This window comes from Oryctolagus cuniculus, chromosome 11 (genome assembly GCF_964237555.1).
Source record: "Oryctolagus cuniculus chromosome 11, mOryCun1.1, whole genome shotgun sequence".
Taxonomy (NCBI): Eukaryota; Metazoa; Chordata; class Mammalia; order Lagomorpha; family Leporidae; genus Oryctolagus; species Oryctolagus cuniculus.
In genome coordinates, this window is record NC_091442.1 from 115,853,269 (window position 1) to 115,872,379 (window position 19,111).

Below are 19,111 nucleotides of genomic sequence, written 5' to 3' on the forward strand. Positions count from 1 at the left end.
GCCTGCCCCCGGGACTGTGAGGGCAGCTCCGTGGACAAGAGTGTCCTTCTCCGGCCGGGGAGGGCTGCCGTGTCCCTGCCTCCTTTCTCCTGGCTCCCTGAGTCGGGCACGTGACCCCCTGGGCCCCTCTGAGAGCCTGCTGACCTCCAGTGCCCTGAGCGCCGTAAGAATGCCTGGGGCGGCCACGTCCAAGGCCAGCTCAGGAGTCCTTTAAGTCCCCGCCGTGTGCGAGCGCAGCCGCGGGCCAGGTCACTGTAGAGCTGAGGCTGGAAGCCAGAAGTTGCAGGGGTGTGGCTGGCGCTGGCAGGTCCTCAGGAGAGGTGTGAGGGGGAGGGCCCTGCTCTGGCCCTGGAGGCAGAAGAGTGGAGAGTGGAGGAGGGCGAGGGAGCCCGAGGCGCCGCCTCACCCTGCGCCCTCCCCCTCCCTGCACCCTCCAGGCTCTGATGTCCCTCTTCGTCCTGGCCTCCAAGGACGGCTGGGTGAACATCATGTACAATGGACTGGACGCTGTTGCTGTGGACCAGCAGGTGGGGGTGCTGCGGCCAGGCGAGACCCGGTCAGGGGAGGGGGCGCAGAGTTGGGCCTGGGTCCCTAACGGGGTGCTCAGGGAGGCTTCTGGGTGACGGTGGGCTTGGGAGGGGCCTGGGGGGCCCTGAGAGGCAGCCAGAGCCTGACCTCTGAGAGCAGGGGTCCCCTCTGTGCTAAGCAGGGACTTCAGGCACCGCCCGTGAGCAGGGTTGACCGGGCCAGGCTGTGGGGGTTGGAGGAGGAGGAGCAAGGAGATTGTCTAGGTCAGGACAGGGCCCACTTGGGAAGGAGTCAGGGCTCTGGGGAGTGCCCAGGTGACCTCTGGCTTTTGGACCCACCCGGTAAGACCCTGCAGCTGGAGGTGGGGGTCGGGGGTACAGGGAGAATGAGAGTCTCTTGTCTGTTCTGGCCCCTCACTCCCACCAGCCCACACACATTCCTCCAGGGCCGTGCACCCTCCGCTGGCTGCCTTGTTTCTAGATGGATGGGTGTGCGGGTGGACAGACAGGTGCGTGGGTGTGTGGATGGACAGACAGGTGCATGGGTGTGCGGATGGACAGACAGGTGCGTGGGTGTGCGGATGGACAGACAGGTGCGTGGGTGTGCGGGTGGACAGACAGGTGCGTGGGTGGGCGGGTGGACAGACAGGTGCGTGGGTGTGTGGGTGGACAGACAGGTGCGTGGGGGGGTGGATGGGTGGACAGACGGGTGCGTGGGTGTGCGGATGGACAGACAGGTGCCTGGATGGGAGGGTGGACAGACAGGTGCGTGGGGGGGTGGGTGGACAGACAGGTGCGTGGGTGTGCGGATGGACAGACAGGTGCGTGGGTGTGCGGATGGACAGACGGGTGAGTGGGGGGGGGGTGGACAGACAGGTGCGTGGGTGTGCGGATGGACAGACAGGTGCGTGGGTGGGCGGGTGGACAGACAGGTGCGTGGGTGTGTGGGTGGACAGACAGGTGCGTGGGGGGGTGGATGGGTGGACAGACGGGTGCGTGGGTGTGCGGATGGACAGACGGGTGCGTGGGTGTGCGGATGGACAGACAGGTGCCTGGATGGGAGGGTGGACAGACAGGTGCGTGGGTGTGCGGATGGACAGACAGGTGCGTGGGTGGGCGGGTGGACAGACAGGTGCGTGGGTGTGTGGGTGGACAGACAGGTGCGTGGGTGTGCGGATGGACAGACAGGTGCGTGGGTGGGCGGGTGGACAGACAGGTGCGTGGGTGTGTGGGTGGACAGACAGGTGCGTGGGTGGGCGGATGGACAGACAGGTGCCTGGATGGGCGGGTGGACAGACAGGTGCGTGGGTGGGCGGGTGGACAGACAGGTGCGTGGGTGTGTGGATGGACAGACAGGTGCGTGGGGGGGGTGGATGGGTGGACAGACAGGTGCATGGGTGGGCGGGTGGACAGACAGGTGCGTGGGTGGGCGGGTGGACAGACAAGTGTGTGGGTGTGTGGATGGACACACAGGTGCGTGGGTGTGTGGGTGGACAGACAGGTGTGTGCATGGGTGGATGGACAGACAGGTGTGTGTGGGGGTGGATGGGTGGATAGGTAGATGGCTGTAGCAGTGGATGCTGGGTGGGAGGGTGGGTGGGGGATGGGTGAGTGGACGGATGGACATGTGGATGGATGGGTGGATGGGTGCATGGATGGCGGTGGATGGTGACTAGATGGATATAGGGGGGAGCGGATGGGGGGATACACGGGTGGATGCCTGGTGAGTGAATGGGTGGGAGAGAGCAAGCAGACAGACAGACGTGTGTCCAGGAGGCAGCAGCTGGAGCAGGGGTGTGGGGGGCTCTGGTGAGCACCTCGCCTGGGCCGGCCCAGCATGGGCCCTGCCTCCGTGCCGCCCCACTCAACGCCCGCAGCCGCCCGCGGCCCCCTCAGCCGTGTCTGCCGCCCGCAGCCCGTGACCAACCACAACCCCTGGATGCTGCTGTACTTCATCTCCTTCCTGCTCATCGTCAGCTTCTTCGTGCTCAACATGTTCGTGGGCGTCGTGGTGGAGAACTTCCACAAGTGCCGGCAGCACCAGGAGGCCGAGGAGGCGCGGCGGCGCGAGGAGAAGCGGCTGCGGCGCCTGGAGAAGAAGCGCCGGAGTGAGCGGGGCGGGGGGGGGGGGGCTGAGCTGGGGGGGGCGATGCTTCCAGGGCGGGGGGCCCAGTCTCCGAGCTCTTGGTCCCGCCTCCCCGCCACCTCTCCCTCCTGGTGCCCCGTTCCCGTCCCCTCACCGCTCCCCACCCCCCGACCCCCAGAGGCCCAGCGGTTGCCCTACTACGCCACCTACTGCCCCACGCGGCTGCTCATCCACTCGATGTGCACCAGCCACTATCTGGACATCTTCATCACCTTCATCATCTGCCTCAATGTCGTCACCATGTCCCTGGAGCACTACAACCAGCCCACGGTGAGTAGCAGCTCGGGCACGTGGTGAGGGAGGGGTCCCAGCAGGACCCTCCCCAGGGACCGGGTGGGGCAGGGGTCCACTGACAGCAGGGTCTGAGTGACCCTACAGGGGAAGGAGACTCAGGATGACCCTGCCGTTTCGGGGCCTGGGAGGACAGGTGTGTGAGAGGGAAAGGTCAGTGGGGAACAGAGCGAGCGGGCCCAGCCCCGAACAGCAGGTGCTGGTCACCGAGCGCCGGCACTGCACACTTGTAGCTCCAGGCTAACCTCACAGCAGCCCTGCCGCAGGGGCCTTTGTCCAGGTTACAGATGATCAGGTGGAGGCTCAGAGGGCTTAAACACGCTGCCCAGTTACTCAGCCAGACAGTGGAGCCAGCCCGGGGAATGTGGGTCTGTGTTCAGAGCCTCACCTTTGGCCTCCGTTCCCAGCAGACCCAGAGGAGGCTGGGGAAGAGCTCTGGAGGGCAGGACTGGCCAGGGGTAGTCACAGACAGGGTGTGTGCGGGAGGCAGGTGCACAGTGCAGGGGGGAGGAAGTGGAGGGAGCAGAGCCTGCAGCCGAGGATGCGTGTCTCACCGGGGAAGGTGAGCACTGCAGAGGGAGCGTTCGTTACAGGATCGCTAAGTAAACACGAGTGAACGGAATAGTAATTGCACGTATTCATCCTGTCCAGCACTGAGCTCTTGGTGCCTCTCTGAGGCAGCTGCTACTATTTCCCCCGATTCACAGATTAAGAAACCGAGTCCTAGAGGGGGTGAGTACTTGGCCAGTGTCACAGAGTGAGTAAGGAGGAAGTGCTAAGCAGGACTCAAAGCCATGCAGTTCTATTTAAGAGACTTGACCACCATCCCATACTACTTCCAAAAAGGAGCAACTAGGCCAAAGCAGTGGGAATAAAGAATATAAAACCAGTAACATGCATAGAGTGGGATGGAGTGAATACAAGCCGGTACATAGTCATTGCACTAAACGTAAATGGGCCAAATTCTCCTCTTCAAAGGCAGAGGCCAGGCCGCGGGGCCTGGATCATGCTTCTCTTTGCCCCTCGCAGTCCCTGGAGACAGCCCTCAAGTACTGCAACTACATGTTCACCACTGTCTTTGTGCTGGAGGCGGTGCTAAAGCTGGTGGCATTTGGCCTGCGGCGCTTCTTCAAGGACAGGTGAGAGGCTGGGCCTAGCTGGGCAGTGTCGGGTGGACTGCAGGGTGGTGACTTAGTCCTGACTCCTGGGAGCTCCTGGAGCAGCCAGAGGGAGGGACCCAGGAAGCCTCTGGGCACTGATGGCCAGGGTCCCCCTGTGCTGCCTGTTGCCCCAAACAGGAAGTGACTGTTTTCAGGTCCTTCTCAGCTCATCTCTTTGGGTCCTCCATAACCCACAGACAGAGCAGTGCATGTCTTTGCAGAGGGCATGAGAGGCTGGTGGACTGGCCCAGGGCCACACAGAGGGAGCAGGTAGCTCTATAAGCAGCCCTAGGCGTCAGCTCCTTCATGCAGGAGGCCAGAGATGTTTATTCAGCCAGGTCAGCCCCTTGCTTGGGGAGCAGAGGCCGTGGGCAACTGAGCCCACTAAGGGGCGACTAGGGAGGCTGGCTGCCCAGGAGGCAGGGCCTTGAGAGGAGGATGAAGGACTGGGAGGCCCCACAGACAAGGTGTGTCCGAGCCACAGGGCTGCTCCCCGAGTCCCTGTCCTGCCCTCCTCCGTCTGGCCGAGCAGGTGGAACCAGCTGGACCTGGCTATCGTGCTGCTGTCGGTCATGGGCATCACACTGGAGGAGATCGAGATCAACGCGGCCCTGCCCATCAACCCCACCATCATCCGCATCATGCGGGTGCTGCGCATCGCCCGGGGTGAGGGGCGGGCTCAGGCCCGGTGGGCTCCCTGCTGAGCAGGGGGAGGGGTGGGAGGGACGCTGGGATGGGGAGAGGGAGGGGAGGGGACGCTCAGGCCCAGTGGGCTCCCCGCTGAGCAGGGGGAGAGGCTGGGGGAGGCACTGTGGGGGTAAGGGGGCTGCTCAGACCCCGTGGGCTCCCTGCTGAACAGGGAGAGAGGCTAGGAGGGACGCTGGGGTGGGGGGAAGGGAGAGGAGGGGCCGCTCAGGCCCGGTGAGCTCCCTGCTGAGCAGGGGGAGGGGCTGGGGGGCGCTGAGGTGGGAGAGGGAGAGGAGGGGCCGTTCAGGCCCGGTGGGCTCCCTGCTGAGCAGGGGGAGGGGCTGGGGGAGGCACTCTGCGCACGCACGTTCGCCCCCTGTGTGTCCAGGGCCTCTGCAGCCCTCGCGCCCGCCCTGGCTGACAGCTGTGCACGCGCACCTGTGCCCCCACCCCTGCTTCCCTGTCACCAGCCTGCCCACGTGGCCCAGGCAGACTGTGCTGGAAGGGGCCCAGCTGGGAGGGGCTGTGGAAGAAGTCTGGTTCCTGACAGCCCCTCTCAGCGTGCCTGGGCCCCGTCCTCAGCACTCCTCAGTGCCCGCTCTCCTCCCAGAGCCCCCCCCCCGCCCCCCAAGGCCGCCCTCTGGGTCCTTCAAACCCTCCTGCCTCGGTGCTAGGCAGGTGCCCCTTGCCTGACCACCTCCTGCCGTGAGCTGTGGCCTCCCGATGCCGAGGTGCAGGGACTGCGTGGGCAGTGCAGGGCCCTCAGAGGGGAAGGAACGGGGCTCGCGCTGGCCGCCTTTGCCTCGTCCCGATCCGCGGTGTGGCGCCTGCACGCCTTAGCGCCTCGGTCCCCACAGCACGCCCTCGCTCTCCTGCCGTGTTTACGCGGGCTCCAGATGTGCCTGAGCCCGCCCCCATCACCTCGCAGCTGCACCCACGCTCTTGGTGTGTGCACACCCCTGCGGGTCCCCTCTCATGCACGTACACGTGTCCATGGCACTGGGCTGAGTGGGCTGGGCCGGGTCTCGCCCATAGTCCTGAAGCTGCTGAAGATGGCCACGGGGATGCGGGCGCTGCTGGACACCGTGGTACAGGCTCTGCCCCAGGTGAGCGCTGCCTCGTGGCGTCGGTGTCAGGGTGGCCCTGGTGGACGCAGGCCTGGACGTCCCTTCTCCCCAGACTTGCCCGGAGCCAGAAGCCCGTCTCGGGGGAGGCTGTGAGCCAGGGGCTCTGAGGAGTGGGAGGGTCTGTCTCTCCTCTACCTCCTGAGCCGCACCAGATGGTCTGCAGCCCTGTGCAGGCACCCGGGGCCCCATGAGGTGCTCGGGAGCCCCCGGGCCGGGGTGGGGAGGTGACGGGTGCCTCAGCAATGTGGGGAGGGGCAGCAGGGTGCTCCGGAGAGAGGAGGGGGCTGGACAATGAACACTGCCAGGGAAATCTTGGAAGACGGCATGGGGGAGGGGAACTTTGAGCTTGACCCGGAAGGTGGCCGAGTGGATGCAGAGGCTCTGAGTCGGCTTCTCAGGAGGGGCAGCGTGAGATGCTGGCCTGGTGGGCGCCCCGAGGCGCTCGTCCTCCCGAGACAGGGGTGTTGCTGGCCTGGGCTTTCCTGGCAGACGGCGCTGGGTCAGCGCCCAGACTTCCGGTCCACTCCGTGGGAGCCCCCAGGCCTGGGACCGGACTTCTCAGGCCTCAATTTCCTTGCTGGGGCTATGATAGTGCTGTGTCGGAGGGCTCCTGGGAGGGTCCCCGGGGTGGGGGCCTGCTGCACGGCGTGCCCCGCCTCCCTTGCCCCTTGCCTCTCGCCCCTGCTCTGACCTAGCGCTGAGTCGGCACAGGCGCCCAGCAGTGTTTGGAGGTCCCAGCCTCTAGTAGGAGACCCAGGGTGGCAGTGCCCAGTACTGGGTGGCCATGGGGGTGCTTACCCTCAAAATCATTTAGCTGACGCCCATGCTGACGTGTGGACGCGGGACATGCGCTCCGATCCACGTCACGGGCAGTGCGATGAAACCAACGGTCAGCCTCACACAGAGGGAGGAGGCATCAGGGAGGGCTTCTCAGAAGAGGTGCCCCACAGACTCAGTTGTGCGGGGCAGTGTCCTCCTTGCAGAGGGAACAGAATGTGCAAGGGGGCCTCGGGGTCCATCTCCTGTGTGGCAGGCGCCTGAGGGCCGTGTCGCAGCCAGCTTGACACCCGAGGCCCCAGGCAGAGCTGCCTCTTCTGGGGTGGGGGTGGGGGGGCTGCAGCCGCCCGGGGTTAGGTGCCGAGGGCAGCGGAGGGGCGGATCGGGAGGAGGAAGACCACCCTCGGGCCGGCACAACCGCGCCTGGGCCTTCTCGGCCTCTGGGCCCAGGCGGTGCCCTGCAGGCCCTGTGAGTGGCTCCCTGGGGTCGGAGCGTCAGGGCCAAGCAGCCGGGAGCCACACAGGAGCCGGAGCCGCGGGGCCGCCTTCCTGCTCTTGGTGAGCGTCCGCCCGAGGCTCCGGGGGGGACACTTTGCAGGGCGAGAACGTGGGGCAGCCTTGTCCTGTCCGTGGTGGAGTTGGAGGCGGTCTCCAGTGACCGGCAGACTGGAGCCGGGTTTGGGATCTGTGGCGCGTGATCTCCCGCAGGGGCGTGGGGTGTGCTGGCTGGGCTGCCAGTGAGTCCTCCGTGGCCAGCACCACGTCACTGGCCCAACAAGACGAGTCCGTCCCGAGGACTTCCCCGGCCGGCAGAGGACAGAGACAAGGACAGTTACACTTGCATGTGGTCTGCTGGGGAAATCCAGGCAGACTGCGAGGAGGAGGTGGCATCGGTGCCCAGCCCGCCTCCCTTGCTCCATCACCCGGGGAGGCTTACTGACCACACAGGGTGCAGAGGGCAGCGGCCGTGTGCACAGCCCAGCTTCAGGTCCCTGTCCCGTCGTGAGCTGTGTGACTGCACCTCCCAGTCTTGTGTCTTCTCTGGGCGTGGGGATGAGAGAGTCCACGGGCTGCCGTGTGCGGGAGCCAGTGAGTGTGGCGGGCGCGCTAGGAGGTGGGGGGGGGCGTGCCCCCCATGCCGGCCCAGCCCCGTCTCCCCCCGCAGGTGGGCAACCTGGGCCTGCTCTTCATGCTGCTCTTCTTCATCTACGCCGCGCTGGGCGTGGAGCTGTTTGGGAAGCTGGGTGAGCGACTCCCACTCAGGCCCGGCCCGCGGGGGGGGGGGGGGCATGTACGTGCACGTGTGGGTGCGCGTGTGGGCGCGTGTGGAGGCCCCCCCGGTCACTGCAGTGGGGAGTGAGCTCAGCAGCCCGCACCCCTGCACGGAGTGGGTAGCGCCTGTGAGAGCCACAGGCCGCCTGGCGGCCCAGCCCAGTGCCAGTGGCTGACCTGAGCCGGCGCGGCCCGGCAGGCAGAGGGTGAGCTCTGGACAGGGTTGTCTGTGGGGCTGGCCCTGGCCCGCCTCATCCTCTTCTGCAGGAAGCGCCGGGCCTGCCTGAGGCCGTGCCCCACTGCCCTGAGCCTCAGTCCCTCCCTGGGGGGGGGGGGGCTGGGTGCAGTCCCCACGCAGCTCTGGGCGGGGGTGGGGAGGCTGGGGGCCGGTGCAGGGCTCTGACCCCGCTGCCCCCTCAGTCTGCAACGAGGAGAACCCGTGCGAGGGCATGAGCCGGCACGCCACCTTCGAGAACTTCGGCATGGCCTTCCTCACGCTCTTCCAGGTCTCCACGGGCGACAACTGGAACGGGATCATGAAGGTACCGGTGGGTGGGCGAGAGAGGGAGGCGAGCCCCGACACGGCCTGCCCAGCACCCCCAGTGCTGCTGCAGTCCTCTCCGGGGCCAGCCTCCGCCCAGCCCAGGGCGGGCCTGGGAATCTGCCCCCCATTGGCTGCCTGGCCAAGGTCGGCAGCGCAGAGGGAGATGAGGCCTGTGCCTCCGGGGCCTGGGCGGGCACGGAGCAGCCTGGCTCTTTCCTCTCTTCCTCGGGCCCCAGGCCGGGCGCTGGGCGGGAGCCTCCTCAGCCCTGGTGGGTGGGGGCTGAGCTGGCGCTAACCCGGGGAGGAGAGGGAGACCCCGGCCGGTGCGGCGTGTGTCCGGAGGCCGGCCAGCCCGGCGGGCGGCGCACGGCGCTCAGGCCTGTCCGTGCCGCGCAGGACACGCTGCGGGACTGCACGCAGGACGAGCGGAGCTGCCTGAGCAGCCTGCAGTTCGTGTCGCCACTCTACTTCGTCAGCTTCGTGCTCACGGCCCAGTTCGTGCTCATCAACGTGGTGGTGGCCGTGCTCATGAAGCACCTGGACGACAGCAACAAGGAGGCGCAGGAGGACGCCGAGATGGACGCCGAGCTCGAGCTGGAGATGGCGCACAGCCTGGGCCCCAGCCCGCGGCCGCCCGCCGGCTCCCCGGGGCTGCCCAGCCGGGGGCCGGCGGTGGGGGGCGCCGGGGCTGAGGCCGAGGGCCGCGTGTGCCGGCGCTGCTACTCCCCGGCCCAGGTGGGCAGGGGCGGGGGCCGGGAGGGCAGCAGGGCCGGGCGGGGCTGGGGGGACCTTGACCAGGTCTCTGTCTGGGCCCCGTCCCGCTCAGCGCCGGCACCGGCTGATGCCGTGACGAGGGGCTCGGGCCCAGCCGTGGGCATAGAGAGCCGCCCGCCCCGCAGCCCCGGGGCCCGGCCGATAATCCCCCTGTCCCTGCCCCGTCCCCGTCCGCCTAGGAGAACCTGTGGCTGGACAGCGTCTCTTTAATCATCAAGGACTCCTTGGAGGGGGAGCTGACCATCATCGACAACCTGTCCGGCTCTGTCTTCCACCACTACTCCTCGCCCGCCGGCCGCGAGAAATGTCATGACGACAAACAGGTCAGCGGCCCCGGGCCCGTGTTGCGGCTGCAGAGCGCGGGGGGCCGGGGGAGGGCCGCTGGCCCTTTCCGTTCCGTGACATGCACGCGGGGGTCACCTCGCCTGCTTTTCCTGAGAGCGGCCACGCCTTGTGCACACAGCGCCTGCTGCAGGCCCGCCCTCGCCCGGCTCAGGGCCTGGCCCAGCCCACTCAGGGGGTCTCCTTGCCTGTGCCTCTGGCTCGCCCTCTCTAGTGCAGGCTCTGGGCTCCTGAGCCTCCCCAGGGCCCCCCAGGCCAGCATCGGGTGACCTCCTGGCCGGGTCTGGGGGAGCCTTCAGCGGGAGGCGGGGGCTGGGCCACCCTTCACCTGGCCCTCGGTGGCCACAGGGCATCCCCTGCCTGTGACGTGCCGCCACGTGTCTGCAGGTGCAGCTGGCCGAGACAGAGGCTTTCTCCCTGAACTCGGACCGGTCCTCGTCCATCCTGCTGGCCGACGACCTGAGTCTGGAGGACCCCGCCGCCTGCCCGCCTGGCCCCAAGGACGGCAAGGTCAGCAGCCCTGGTGGCTCCAGGCCATGCGCTGCGTCCCTGGGGCCTCGGCCCTGCCCACCCCGCCCCTTAGCCGCACGAGGTGGAGCGACCGACGTAGCTGACTGATGCAGCTGACCGACGTGGCTGACCGACGTAGCTGACCAATGTGGCTGACCGATGTGGCTGACCGACGTAGCTGACCAATGTGGCTGACCGACGTGGCTGACCGACAGCAGTGGGGCCCTCGGGTCAGGGCCGTGACTGCCTCCCGTCGCTCCGCTATTTTTAACCCTTCCTCTGGAGTGGGACCCTGGCGGGCCGGCCTCACAGGAGGACGGGGGAGTTGAAAAAGGCACAGGTTCGAGGCCGGCTGCCCCACCTCCCGGGCCTGGAAACGGGGGCTCTGCCTCATCCACATCTCGGGGCCAGGAGAGATGGCAGGGAAGCCGGCCCCGGGGCTGTTTCCCAACTTCTGTCCCCAACGCTGGCTGAGAAGGCCTGGGCAGGGCTGCCCTGGGCTTGTGACCTCAAGGCCAAGGTGTTCCTGCTCCTTGGGAGTGGGGGTGGGAGGGGCAGCTGGGATGGGGACGGGGCCTGAGGTGGGGCGGCCATGGCCGTGCCCGGAGACAGCCTGTGTCCCTGTGGACCCCCGGGCAGCCTGGGCTCGGCGGGGACGGCTCAGGGAGCTGACGTGTCCTCTCCCGCCCACCCCCTCGATGCTCCCACACAGGGCAGCGGGACGCCCACGGTCCGGGGCCTGGCCGTGCTCAGGCAGGGCACAGGGCCAGGGGTGTGAGAGCATCTGCCTCGGAGGGGCCGGCTGGGCAGGGGTCCCCTTGGGCCTCAGCCCTGAGGAATGAGGGGCCCCGGAAGACTCCCGTGGGGCGCCCAGCTCAGTTTGGCTTCTGCCCCGGGCCAGCGACTGTGCCCACCCGTGGCTGTGGAGAGGAGGCCCCTCCTCTGCCCTCTGGGATCTGAGTCAGGAGGGGAGGGAAGGGGGAACGCTGACTGCCCGGGACATCCAGGAGGGCTTCCTGGAGGTGGGGCTGGGGTTTCGTGTAGGATTTGGGAAACAAGAGTTGGCCAGACCGGGGAGCCAGGGGGAGGGCAGCCGGGCAGGGGCGTGGAGGAGCGGTGGTGGGCTCAGCCCTTCTTCCTCGCTTTCCAGCAGGGGGAGCCGGACGCACCCGAGCCCCTGCGTGTGGGGGACCTGGGCGAGTGCTTCTACCCCTTGTCCAAGGCGGCCGTCTGCACGAGTGCTGAGAACTTCCTGTGTGAGATGGAGGCGACCCCTTTCAACCCGGTCCAGTCCTGGCTGAAACACGAGAGCAGCCAAGGTGAGGGGGGCCCGGCACTGCCCCAGCCCTGGCCCCGGGCGGGCGCCCAGGCAGGTGGAGGTTTGCCTGTTTGCGTCCAGACTGCTGTATCCACGGAGAACCGGATGGGTCGCTCAGGGTAGGGGGGACTCAGGCTTGACGCCCCGGTGATAAAAGGTCAGAGCCAACTTGTATCAGGAACCCGGGCTGAGGGGCTTCGTGCTGAGCCTCCCGGGAGCTGTGGGTGCAGAGGAACGCTGCGGATATGCAGGGGAGGTGCGCCCCACGGAGGGCTGGGCTCCCCGCCGTCCTCTGTACGGTGCCAGTGCCGGGGCGGGGCGTTCGTCCCCGGCCCCACCCCCACCTCCTGTCTGTGCTTCGGGCCTGTGGCCGGGGGCCGAGCTGGCCTGTCCATCGCCCCTGGTCCTCTCAGAGGGTGACGATTGCACAGCACCGGCTGGGGAGGGGCACAGATGAGGCGCCCAGCGAGAACAGACGCCATCCCAGGTCTCCCGGGCCTCCTGGGGGCGGGCAGAGTCTCCCGAGGACCCTCCCCGAGCTGTGGCCTCCCACTGGAAGGGACGGCTGGGTGCAGAGCCCTGATTCCCAGAAGCAGCAGCGGGGCGCGAGGTCTGACCCCAGAGCCAGTCCCACCCGGATTCCCCGTCCGTCTCAGCCACTGCCTGCCTTCCCCTTGCATAGTGAGAACAGGGCTTCCGCCAGGGACACGGGGGCTGTCCGGCTGCTCGGTTACGCATCTGAGTCCCCTCCTCATCCCGCCAGGAAGGCCCTGCACCCCCCCCCCCCCGCCCCCGCACAGCCCAGCCCTGCGTGCTGCCCGGAAGGCCTCCAGCCAGGCCTGGGGGGTCGGCCCCGGGGAGTGGCCCAGCCTGGCAGGCGCTCACTGTGCACCTGCTCCTGGGCTGGGGGTTCTACCGCAGCTTTCTCTGCACCCTGGGTGGGGGCTTCGTGGCTGCTGTACCGCAGGAGACAGGACCCAGCCCAGGGCTGGGACGCGCAGGCCGGCCCCGTCTCTCCCTCGCCCCACAGCGGGGAGGTCCCAGGCCCGTGATCTCGCCGTGTTTGTTGGGGGTCCCTCCCTGACACCCCTGCTCTGTCTCCTCTCCTCCAACAGTGCCCTCGAGCCCCTACCCCCCGGACGCCTCCAGCCCACTGCTGCCCATGCCGGCCGAGTTCTTCCACCCTGCTGTGTCTGCGGGCCAGAAAGGGCAGGAGAAAGTCGCCAGCGCCGGGACCCTCCCCAAGATCGCGCTGCAGGGCTCCTGGGCGTCCCTGCGCTCGCCCAGCGTCCACTGCACCCTCCTGCGGCAGGTGGGGGCCTGGGCTCCAGGGTGCAGCTGGGCAGGCCACGAAGTCAGAGGGCCCTCCCCCCCAGTGCAGGGGGCATGGGGGGTGGGCGCTAAGCTGGAAGGGGCTTTGGGGGCTCCAGTCTGAGGGCTGGGGGGCGGGGATACTGGGGGCTTTGCGGGGTGATGGCCCCAGGGGTCAGGCAGCACTAGGCCAGATGGGGGAGGGGTCCCAGCCGCAGGGTCGGGCCACAGCCCCTCCCCGCCCTGGCACACACAGCAGGAAGGCCCCGCGAGCCCCGCTGTGTTCCTGGGCTGTGCCCGCGCCATCGTGTGTGGGTTCAGGGGCACGGAGCAGAGCAACCCTAGGGCGAAACAAGTGGGTGGAAGGCCCGCGTGCTCCGAAGTGACACCTCTGACGGGAGGCGGGGTGTGGGGCGGGGACGGGGACCCGCGTGGGCGTGGCCTGCGGCTCCACCCGCGGCCCCTGCCGCTCCCCGCAGGCCACCCGCAGCGACACGTCGCTGGACGCCAGCCCCAGCAGCTCGGTGGGCAGCCTGCAGACCACGCTGGAGGACAGCCTGACGCTGAGCGACAGCCCGCGCCGCGTGCTGGGGCCGGCCGCCGCCGCGCCGGGGCCCCGGGCCGGCCTCTCGCCGGCCGCCCGCCGCCGTCTCAGCCTGCGCGGCCGCGGCCTGTTCAGCCTGCGCGGGCTCCGGGCGCACCAGCGCAGCCACAGCAGCGGCGGCTCCACGAGCCCGGGCTGCACGCACCACGACTCCATGGACCCGTCGGACGAGGAGGGCCGCGGCGGCGCGGGCGGCGAGCCCTCGGAGACGCTCAGCAGCCTCTCGCTCGCCTCGCTCTTCTGCGCGCCGGCCGCGCCGCCGCCCCCGCCGCTCGGGCCGCCGGCCGCGCGCAGGTTCGGCAGCACCAGCAGCCTGGCCGCGGGCCCCGGGCGCCCGCACGGCGCTGCCCGCGGCCTGGCCCGGAGCCCCTCGTGGGCCGCGGACCGCAGCAAGGACCCGGCGCGTCCCACGCCGCCGCCGCCCGCGGGCCTGCGCCCCTCGGCGGCCCAGCCGCGGCCGCCCCCCGGCGAGCCGGAGCCGGGCGACGCGGCCAGCACGAGGAAGAGATGAGGGCCCCGCGGGGCCGCCGCCTGCCCCGTCTCACCTCCGTTTACCTCAGGAGCCAGGGAGCAGACAGCAATACTTTGTCCACACCCGGGCCGCCGGCGCGGCCCCGCCGCCTGGCCCGGACCCGCGCAGGCCCCGCGCGCCCGGCGGCCCTTCCGGCGCGCGCACACACACACATATATATGCAGATAGAGAGACAGACACATATATTTATTTATTTTTTTTACTGAGAGATTATGACTTCCAGAAAGTGCTACAGCCGGGGAGCCTGCAGGGCCAGCGGTTTGCTGTGGGCCCGGCCCCAGGCGGAGGTTGTGCGGGTGCGGGGCGCCGCCCGGCTGGCCTGCAGCTTGCGGAGGACCGGCCCGGGAGAGGCCCGAGCCGAGCCGGCGCCCGCGGGCCCTCCGCTGACGGAGAAACGCTGCTACGACCCCGCCCCGGCGGGGCGCCCGTCCTGTCCCCCCACCCCGCCGTCCAGTCGTGTGACGTCTCGTGGACACCCCGTAGTCCCCGGTTAGATGTGGTTCTTTAGCGAAGTCAGCCGCCAGCAGCCGTAGCTTCATAGGGCAGGGGCTTGGGTAGGGGGCGACCCCAAGACCCCGCGGTGGGCCCCGGCCGGCGCGGGTAAAGCGGGTATTTCAGCCTTGAGGAAGGCAGAGGGCAGGAGGGGCGTGGTTAGAGCCGGCCAGGGCAGGCCTGCAGGGTCGCTCCTCCACCTGCTCTGGTGGGGTCTGATCCCGGCCCCCCGCCCCAGTGGCCTGGCCCCTAAGCAGTGGGAGGCACCTGCGGGCCCCGGGACCACCTGCTCCCAGCCAGGTCACCCCGAGACCTGTGTGCTCCCGCTGAGCCCTCCCCGCCCGTCCTGGGTCTAGCTCCCCCGCCCGACACAGTAGCGCTTCCTCCCCTGGGTCCCGCCGGGCGGTTTTTGTGTGCGTGGGTCCGCGTTTGTTTCAGTATTTATTAGACCAGATGCCTGGAGCCAGGTGGAGGCTGGGGCAGTAACGGCGCTTCACGTGGTGGGGAGCAGCCCCCGGGGGCTTCCCAAACCCTGCTCCTCCTCTGGGGGCCCTCCTCCCTGTCCCCAGACCCTGGCTTCACAGAAAGAGGCTTGCAGCGGTGCGGAGGGTGGGCTGCCTGGACGGGCAGTGTCTGGCACAGGGGCTGCAGGGAAGTGGGGACGTGAGTGGCAGGAGCCCACTTCCCCTGGGTGTGCTGGGGCCGACGAGCCTGCAGGTATGTCTGCAGGGCTGTGGACTGCCCGGCCCTGGCCCCTGGGCCTCCCGGGGGCTGAGCTCAGGTGCCGCCGGCCAGCCTCTGTTTTCTGGGCCAGTGTCCCAGGCGTGTGCACTCTGCCCTAGCTGACTGCCCTGATGTCTCCGGGTTCCGAGTGACACGGCACGTTCCAGGTGTGCCTGACTGGAGGCCACTGCTGAGCCGTGTGACCTGCGGTGGGGCCAGGCAGAGGGGAGCGGACGTGCGAGCCGGCCAGAGCAGGGCAGAGTGGAGGGGGGTTCCCAGAGGGCTCACAACCTAATCCCGGACGCTTGGCCTTGTTCCTAGGGACGACAGGTGCAGGGACCAGGTTGCTGGCCAGGGCAAATGGACATGGATTAGGATGGGGCAGGTGTCCCCGCCTCCATCCCCAAACTGGTGGCCTGGGGCTGTGGCCTCCAGCCTGTGCCTGTCCATTACAAAAGCACAAACTTGCCGAACCCAGGGAGCCTGGCCCTGGCCGTGGAGAGGGCGGGGACCCCGCGCTGACACCGCCGCCCGGTGGCGGGGTTCCCTGGGATGGAGGCTGGGGGGCACCTCGGCATCTGCAGGATGTTACATCCAGGTGGGGTGCACCTGCCCCGGCCAACCCCTTCCTCTCTGCTGCCCTGCTCCAGCCCCAGGTGACCCCGGAGGACTGGGAGCCCAGTGTCAGCCTGTCTCCTCCAGCCGCCTTCAGCCCCCTTTGCTGCGATGTAAGGGCTGGGTCGTGGAAGCTGCTGTTTAGCCCAGATACGCATACTCTCCTTGTCTTTGTGCAATACTCAGTGTTCCTGGCAGAGCCAGAGCTGTGCTGGAGCCCAGGGAGGAGGCAGAGGCCACCCCCCCCCCAGGAAGCCCTCTGCTGGGCGGCCGCCGTGACACTAACATTCCCAGTCGCTGTACAGTTTCTACGGTGTGAATGAACTTCCCTCCTAGTTGCTGATGGCGCTGGTACCTGCTGGCCCAGATGGCCCGGGCGGAGGAAGCCACAGGGCAGCCACCACCAGTGTTGTTTGAATAAAAACCCAGAAGCCTATTTAGGGAACTGTCGGCGTGTCTCTGCTGCTTTCTCAGCGGGGTGAGGGTCCGGCTGGGCTTCCTCCAGGGGAGGGGTGCCGATGGGCTCCCTGTCCTTGTGCAGGCTGTGGGGACGGCGTGGGAAACTTGGGGCCAGCGGCTCCCCCTTTGTGAGCCTCACTGCTCACCGGCGAGACCCGCTCTGGCTGCGTGGGCTTGGACGGCCCGGCTGGCAGAGGTGCACGCTGGCTCCAGCCGCCTCCAGCCGCCTCCAGCCGCCTCCACCCCAGCAGCAGGAATTCAGCCTCAAGGGGTCCAAGACCTAAGTCTCGCCTTCCCCTGGCCTGTGCCCCTCCCCCTGGCCCCTTCCCCGGCGGGGGGGGGGGGCACAGCTGGCTTGACCGCCACACCTCCCCCCTCCGCCTGCTGTGGCTTTGGCTTCAGACTCTTGCCTCTCTCCCTGGAGCATCTCTGCTCTCTAGTCCCCTCCCTGCTCAGGGCTCAGCCCCTGGATTGTCACGCCCCCACACGCCCTCTGACCGCCTCCTAGCCCCCCCCCCCCCGCTGCCCCTCAGCTCCCGCCTCCCTGCTGCTTGGCCTCCTGGGAGATCTCTCACCCACTGTGGGGAGAGCGGGCGTGCACTGGTCCCACCCGCTGTGTCCAGTGCTGGCTGCAGCTGGGACCAGTGCTGGGGGCCATAGGCGGGCCCACCCCTTAGTTGAGTGAGTACTTGTTTCATTGGCCCCAGTTCTTTGTAAGCCTGAGCCTGCACCCAGGACCAGGGCCACTCTGGCCTCACCTGTCCCTGTTCCTCTTCTCCTGGCTGACTCACGGCTCAGCTGGAATGTCTCTTCCTCCAGGAAGCCTTCCTGGCTGCCCCATGGCTTTGGTGGGTGCTCCCTCTGGCCCCACGCCTCCCATTGCTCCCCCCACACCAGCCCTTTGTCCCTGGTGACAGTCTGCTGGCCGAGGATACCATCAGACTGTCACAGAAACGCCACCCCTCATCCCAGCCCACAGCCTCGGCAAATGTCAGCCACGTGGCTGTGTGGGAAGCAGAGGGATGTTAATGGCCCCTGACCTCGCATTCATGTCTCCAGCTGAGCAAGCAGGCTCAGAGACGCACATAGGGGACCCAGGGTCACACAGCGAGGAGGGGGGTCACCCCCACTTGTCCCAGGCCTGCCCTGCCTGGGGAGCAGCGCCCAGCCTGGTCGTCTCCCTCTCCCTCACCCGTTAATAATGAGATTAAAAACAGGTTGTTGTCAGGGAGAGAGACTGGCTTAAAAAACAACCTGAGAGCATTTTAAGAGGACGACAAACTTCAGCCATCAGCACTTTTTCTTTAGGCCTGAATTCATGAATTTTAACCACATAAACACAGGCATGTTGGTTATTAATGTATGTACGATTATGCAAACCCGCTATTACGGCTGTAATGAAAATTAGATTCCGACTCGGCAGTGGCACTGGCGTTCCAGGGGGGAGGCGGCCGCGGGCTGCCGGGCCCTCAGATTGCCGTTGCCATGGTGACAGGGCTGCTCTGGGGATCTGTGGACCAGAGGCTGGGCCCGTGGTCCTGTGGGAAGAGGCGGGGGACAGGCCAGGGGCATTGCCGTCTGCTGGGCAGGGGCCAGCTCTGGTCTCAGAGAGGGGACAGTCGCCTGGGAGGGGTTGGGTGGACAGGTGTGCTGTGTTCCCGGCTGCTCCCCACCCCCTCCCAGCCCTTCCCCCATGAGCCTGCCCCCCAGGGAGGCGGCCCTGCCACGTTCCAGTAAATACCAGTTGAGCGCCTATCAGGCACCAGGCCTGCACTGGGTGCTGGGGATACAGCCGTGGCGGGTCCCGTCCGCGGAGCCCGTAATTCAGGGTGGCCGGCAGGTGTGTGATCCGGATGGGCCTGCTGGGAGTGAGTGAGGTGGGGAGGGGGGAGCCTGCAGAGGTTTGCCAGGGGAGACTCCAGGCGCCAGGTCCCATTGAAGCCCAGAGGGGCCTGTGTGTGCGGTGTCTCACGGGCCACTGCCGACATCATGAGGAAGTCATTTGTCGCTTACCTGAAATTTAAATAGAGCGGGGTTTTCTGCGTCTTTCTTTGCTGAATCTGACCGGGCTGTCGGAGGGGGAGTGACGTGCCCGGGGCCTGAGTTCACGGACGCCAGGCGCTGGTCCTCCAGGGGGGCTGCTGGCAGGGGGCAGGGGTGGAGCGAGGCGCAGCGGGTCCACCCTCACCCCCCACCATCCGGTGGCTCCCGTGGCTGGCTTCCTATGCCCACTTCAGCCGGCCTCTGGCATGATGCGTGGGTGCCGCGTGGACTTCACACGGATTGCTTTGCTTCCTGCGTTTTCCCTCTCTCTTTCCCCTCCTGTCTAGCTCACCTCGGCCTGCCTGCTCCCCTGCCTTCCCCCGCCCGCCCCCAGGGACCGGCGAGGTGGGATCTCAAGTCCTGCCGACTTGGTTTCCAGAGGCACCGAGGGGAACTGGGGGAGTTTGCGGGGAGGGAGGGGGGAGAGGGCCTCAGGAGGGAGGGGCATGCCTGCTTGCACCTGTTCTGCTGCCCACCCCCGTCACCCCCCGACCCCGGTCTCCTTTGTCGCTGGCGGGGGTAGAGTGCTCAGGGCAGGTTCTGATCCTGCTGCTACCCCTCCCCGCCAAGGGACCCCAACCCAGGGCGGCCAGGACGAGCCAGGGCTGGCACAGACAGTGAGAGCACCGTGACTCTGCCCCCCGACCTGCCCCGAGGGGACACCCACACAGCACCCCTCTTCTGGGGGGGATGGGAGGGCCTCAGGGCATCAGTCGGGGCAGGAGCGACGGGGGCCCGGCTCGCTGCGTGCTCACCCTGTCTGGGTCTCCATCACTGGAGAGGTGGACCAGCAGCCACACCATGGAGAGCCCTAGGGAGCAGCCCGCATGACTCCCTGGGACCGGCCTCGGCCAGCG

General features: G+C 67.9%; 1 protein-coding gene across 3 annotated transcripts in view; it reads left to right on the forward strand.

The window, feature by feature from the left end:
- CACNA1I (calcium voltage-gated channel subunit alpha1 I) overlaps positions 1-16,188 on the forward strand; it is a 90,412-nt gene extending 74,224 nt beyond the window's left edge. For 2 of the 3 annotated variants that reach the window (XM_070051502.1, XM_070051500.1), the window contains 14 exons: positions 438-527; positions 2,443-2,635; positions 2,792-2,943; positions 3,994-4,103; positions 4,657-4,790; positions 5,847-5,917; positions 7,881-7,959; positions 8,408-8,529; positions 8,928-9,266; positions 9,485-9,628; positions 10,035-10,157; positions 11,308-11,476; positions 12,591-12,787; positions 13,266-16,188. In XM_070051502.1, coding sequence (XP_069907603.1) covers positions 438-527; positions 2,443-2,635; positions 2,792-2,943; positions 3,994-4,103; positions 4,657-4,790; positions 5,847-5,917; positions 7,881-7,959; positions 8,408-8,529; positions 8,928-9,266; positions 9,485-9,628; positions 10,035-10,157; positions 11,308-11,476; positions 12,591-12,787; positions 13,266-13,901 — 2,559 coding nt within the window. In that variant the 3' untranslated portion in view covers positions 13,902-16,188. The remainder of the gene's footprint in view (positions 1-437; positions 528-2,442; positions 2,636-2,791; positions 2,944-3,993; positions 4,104-4,656; positions 4,791-5,846; positions 5,918-7,880; positions 7,960-8,407; positions 8,530-8,927; positions 9,267-9,484; positions 9,629-10,034; positions 10,158-11,307; positions 11,477-12,590; positions 12,788-13,265) is intronic. The other variant, XM_070051501.1, reaches the window with a different exon arrangement.
- Positions 16,189-19,111: the final 2,923 nt, after the last annotated feature.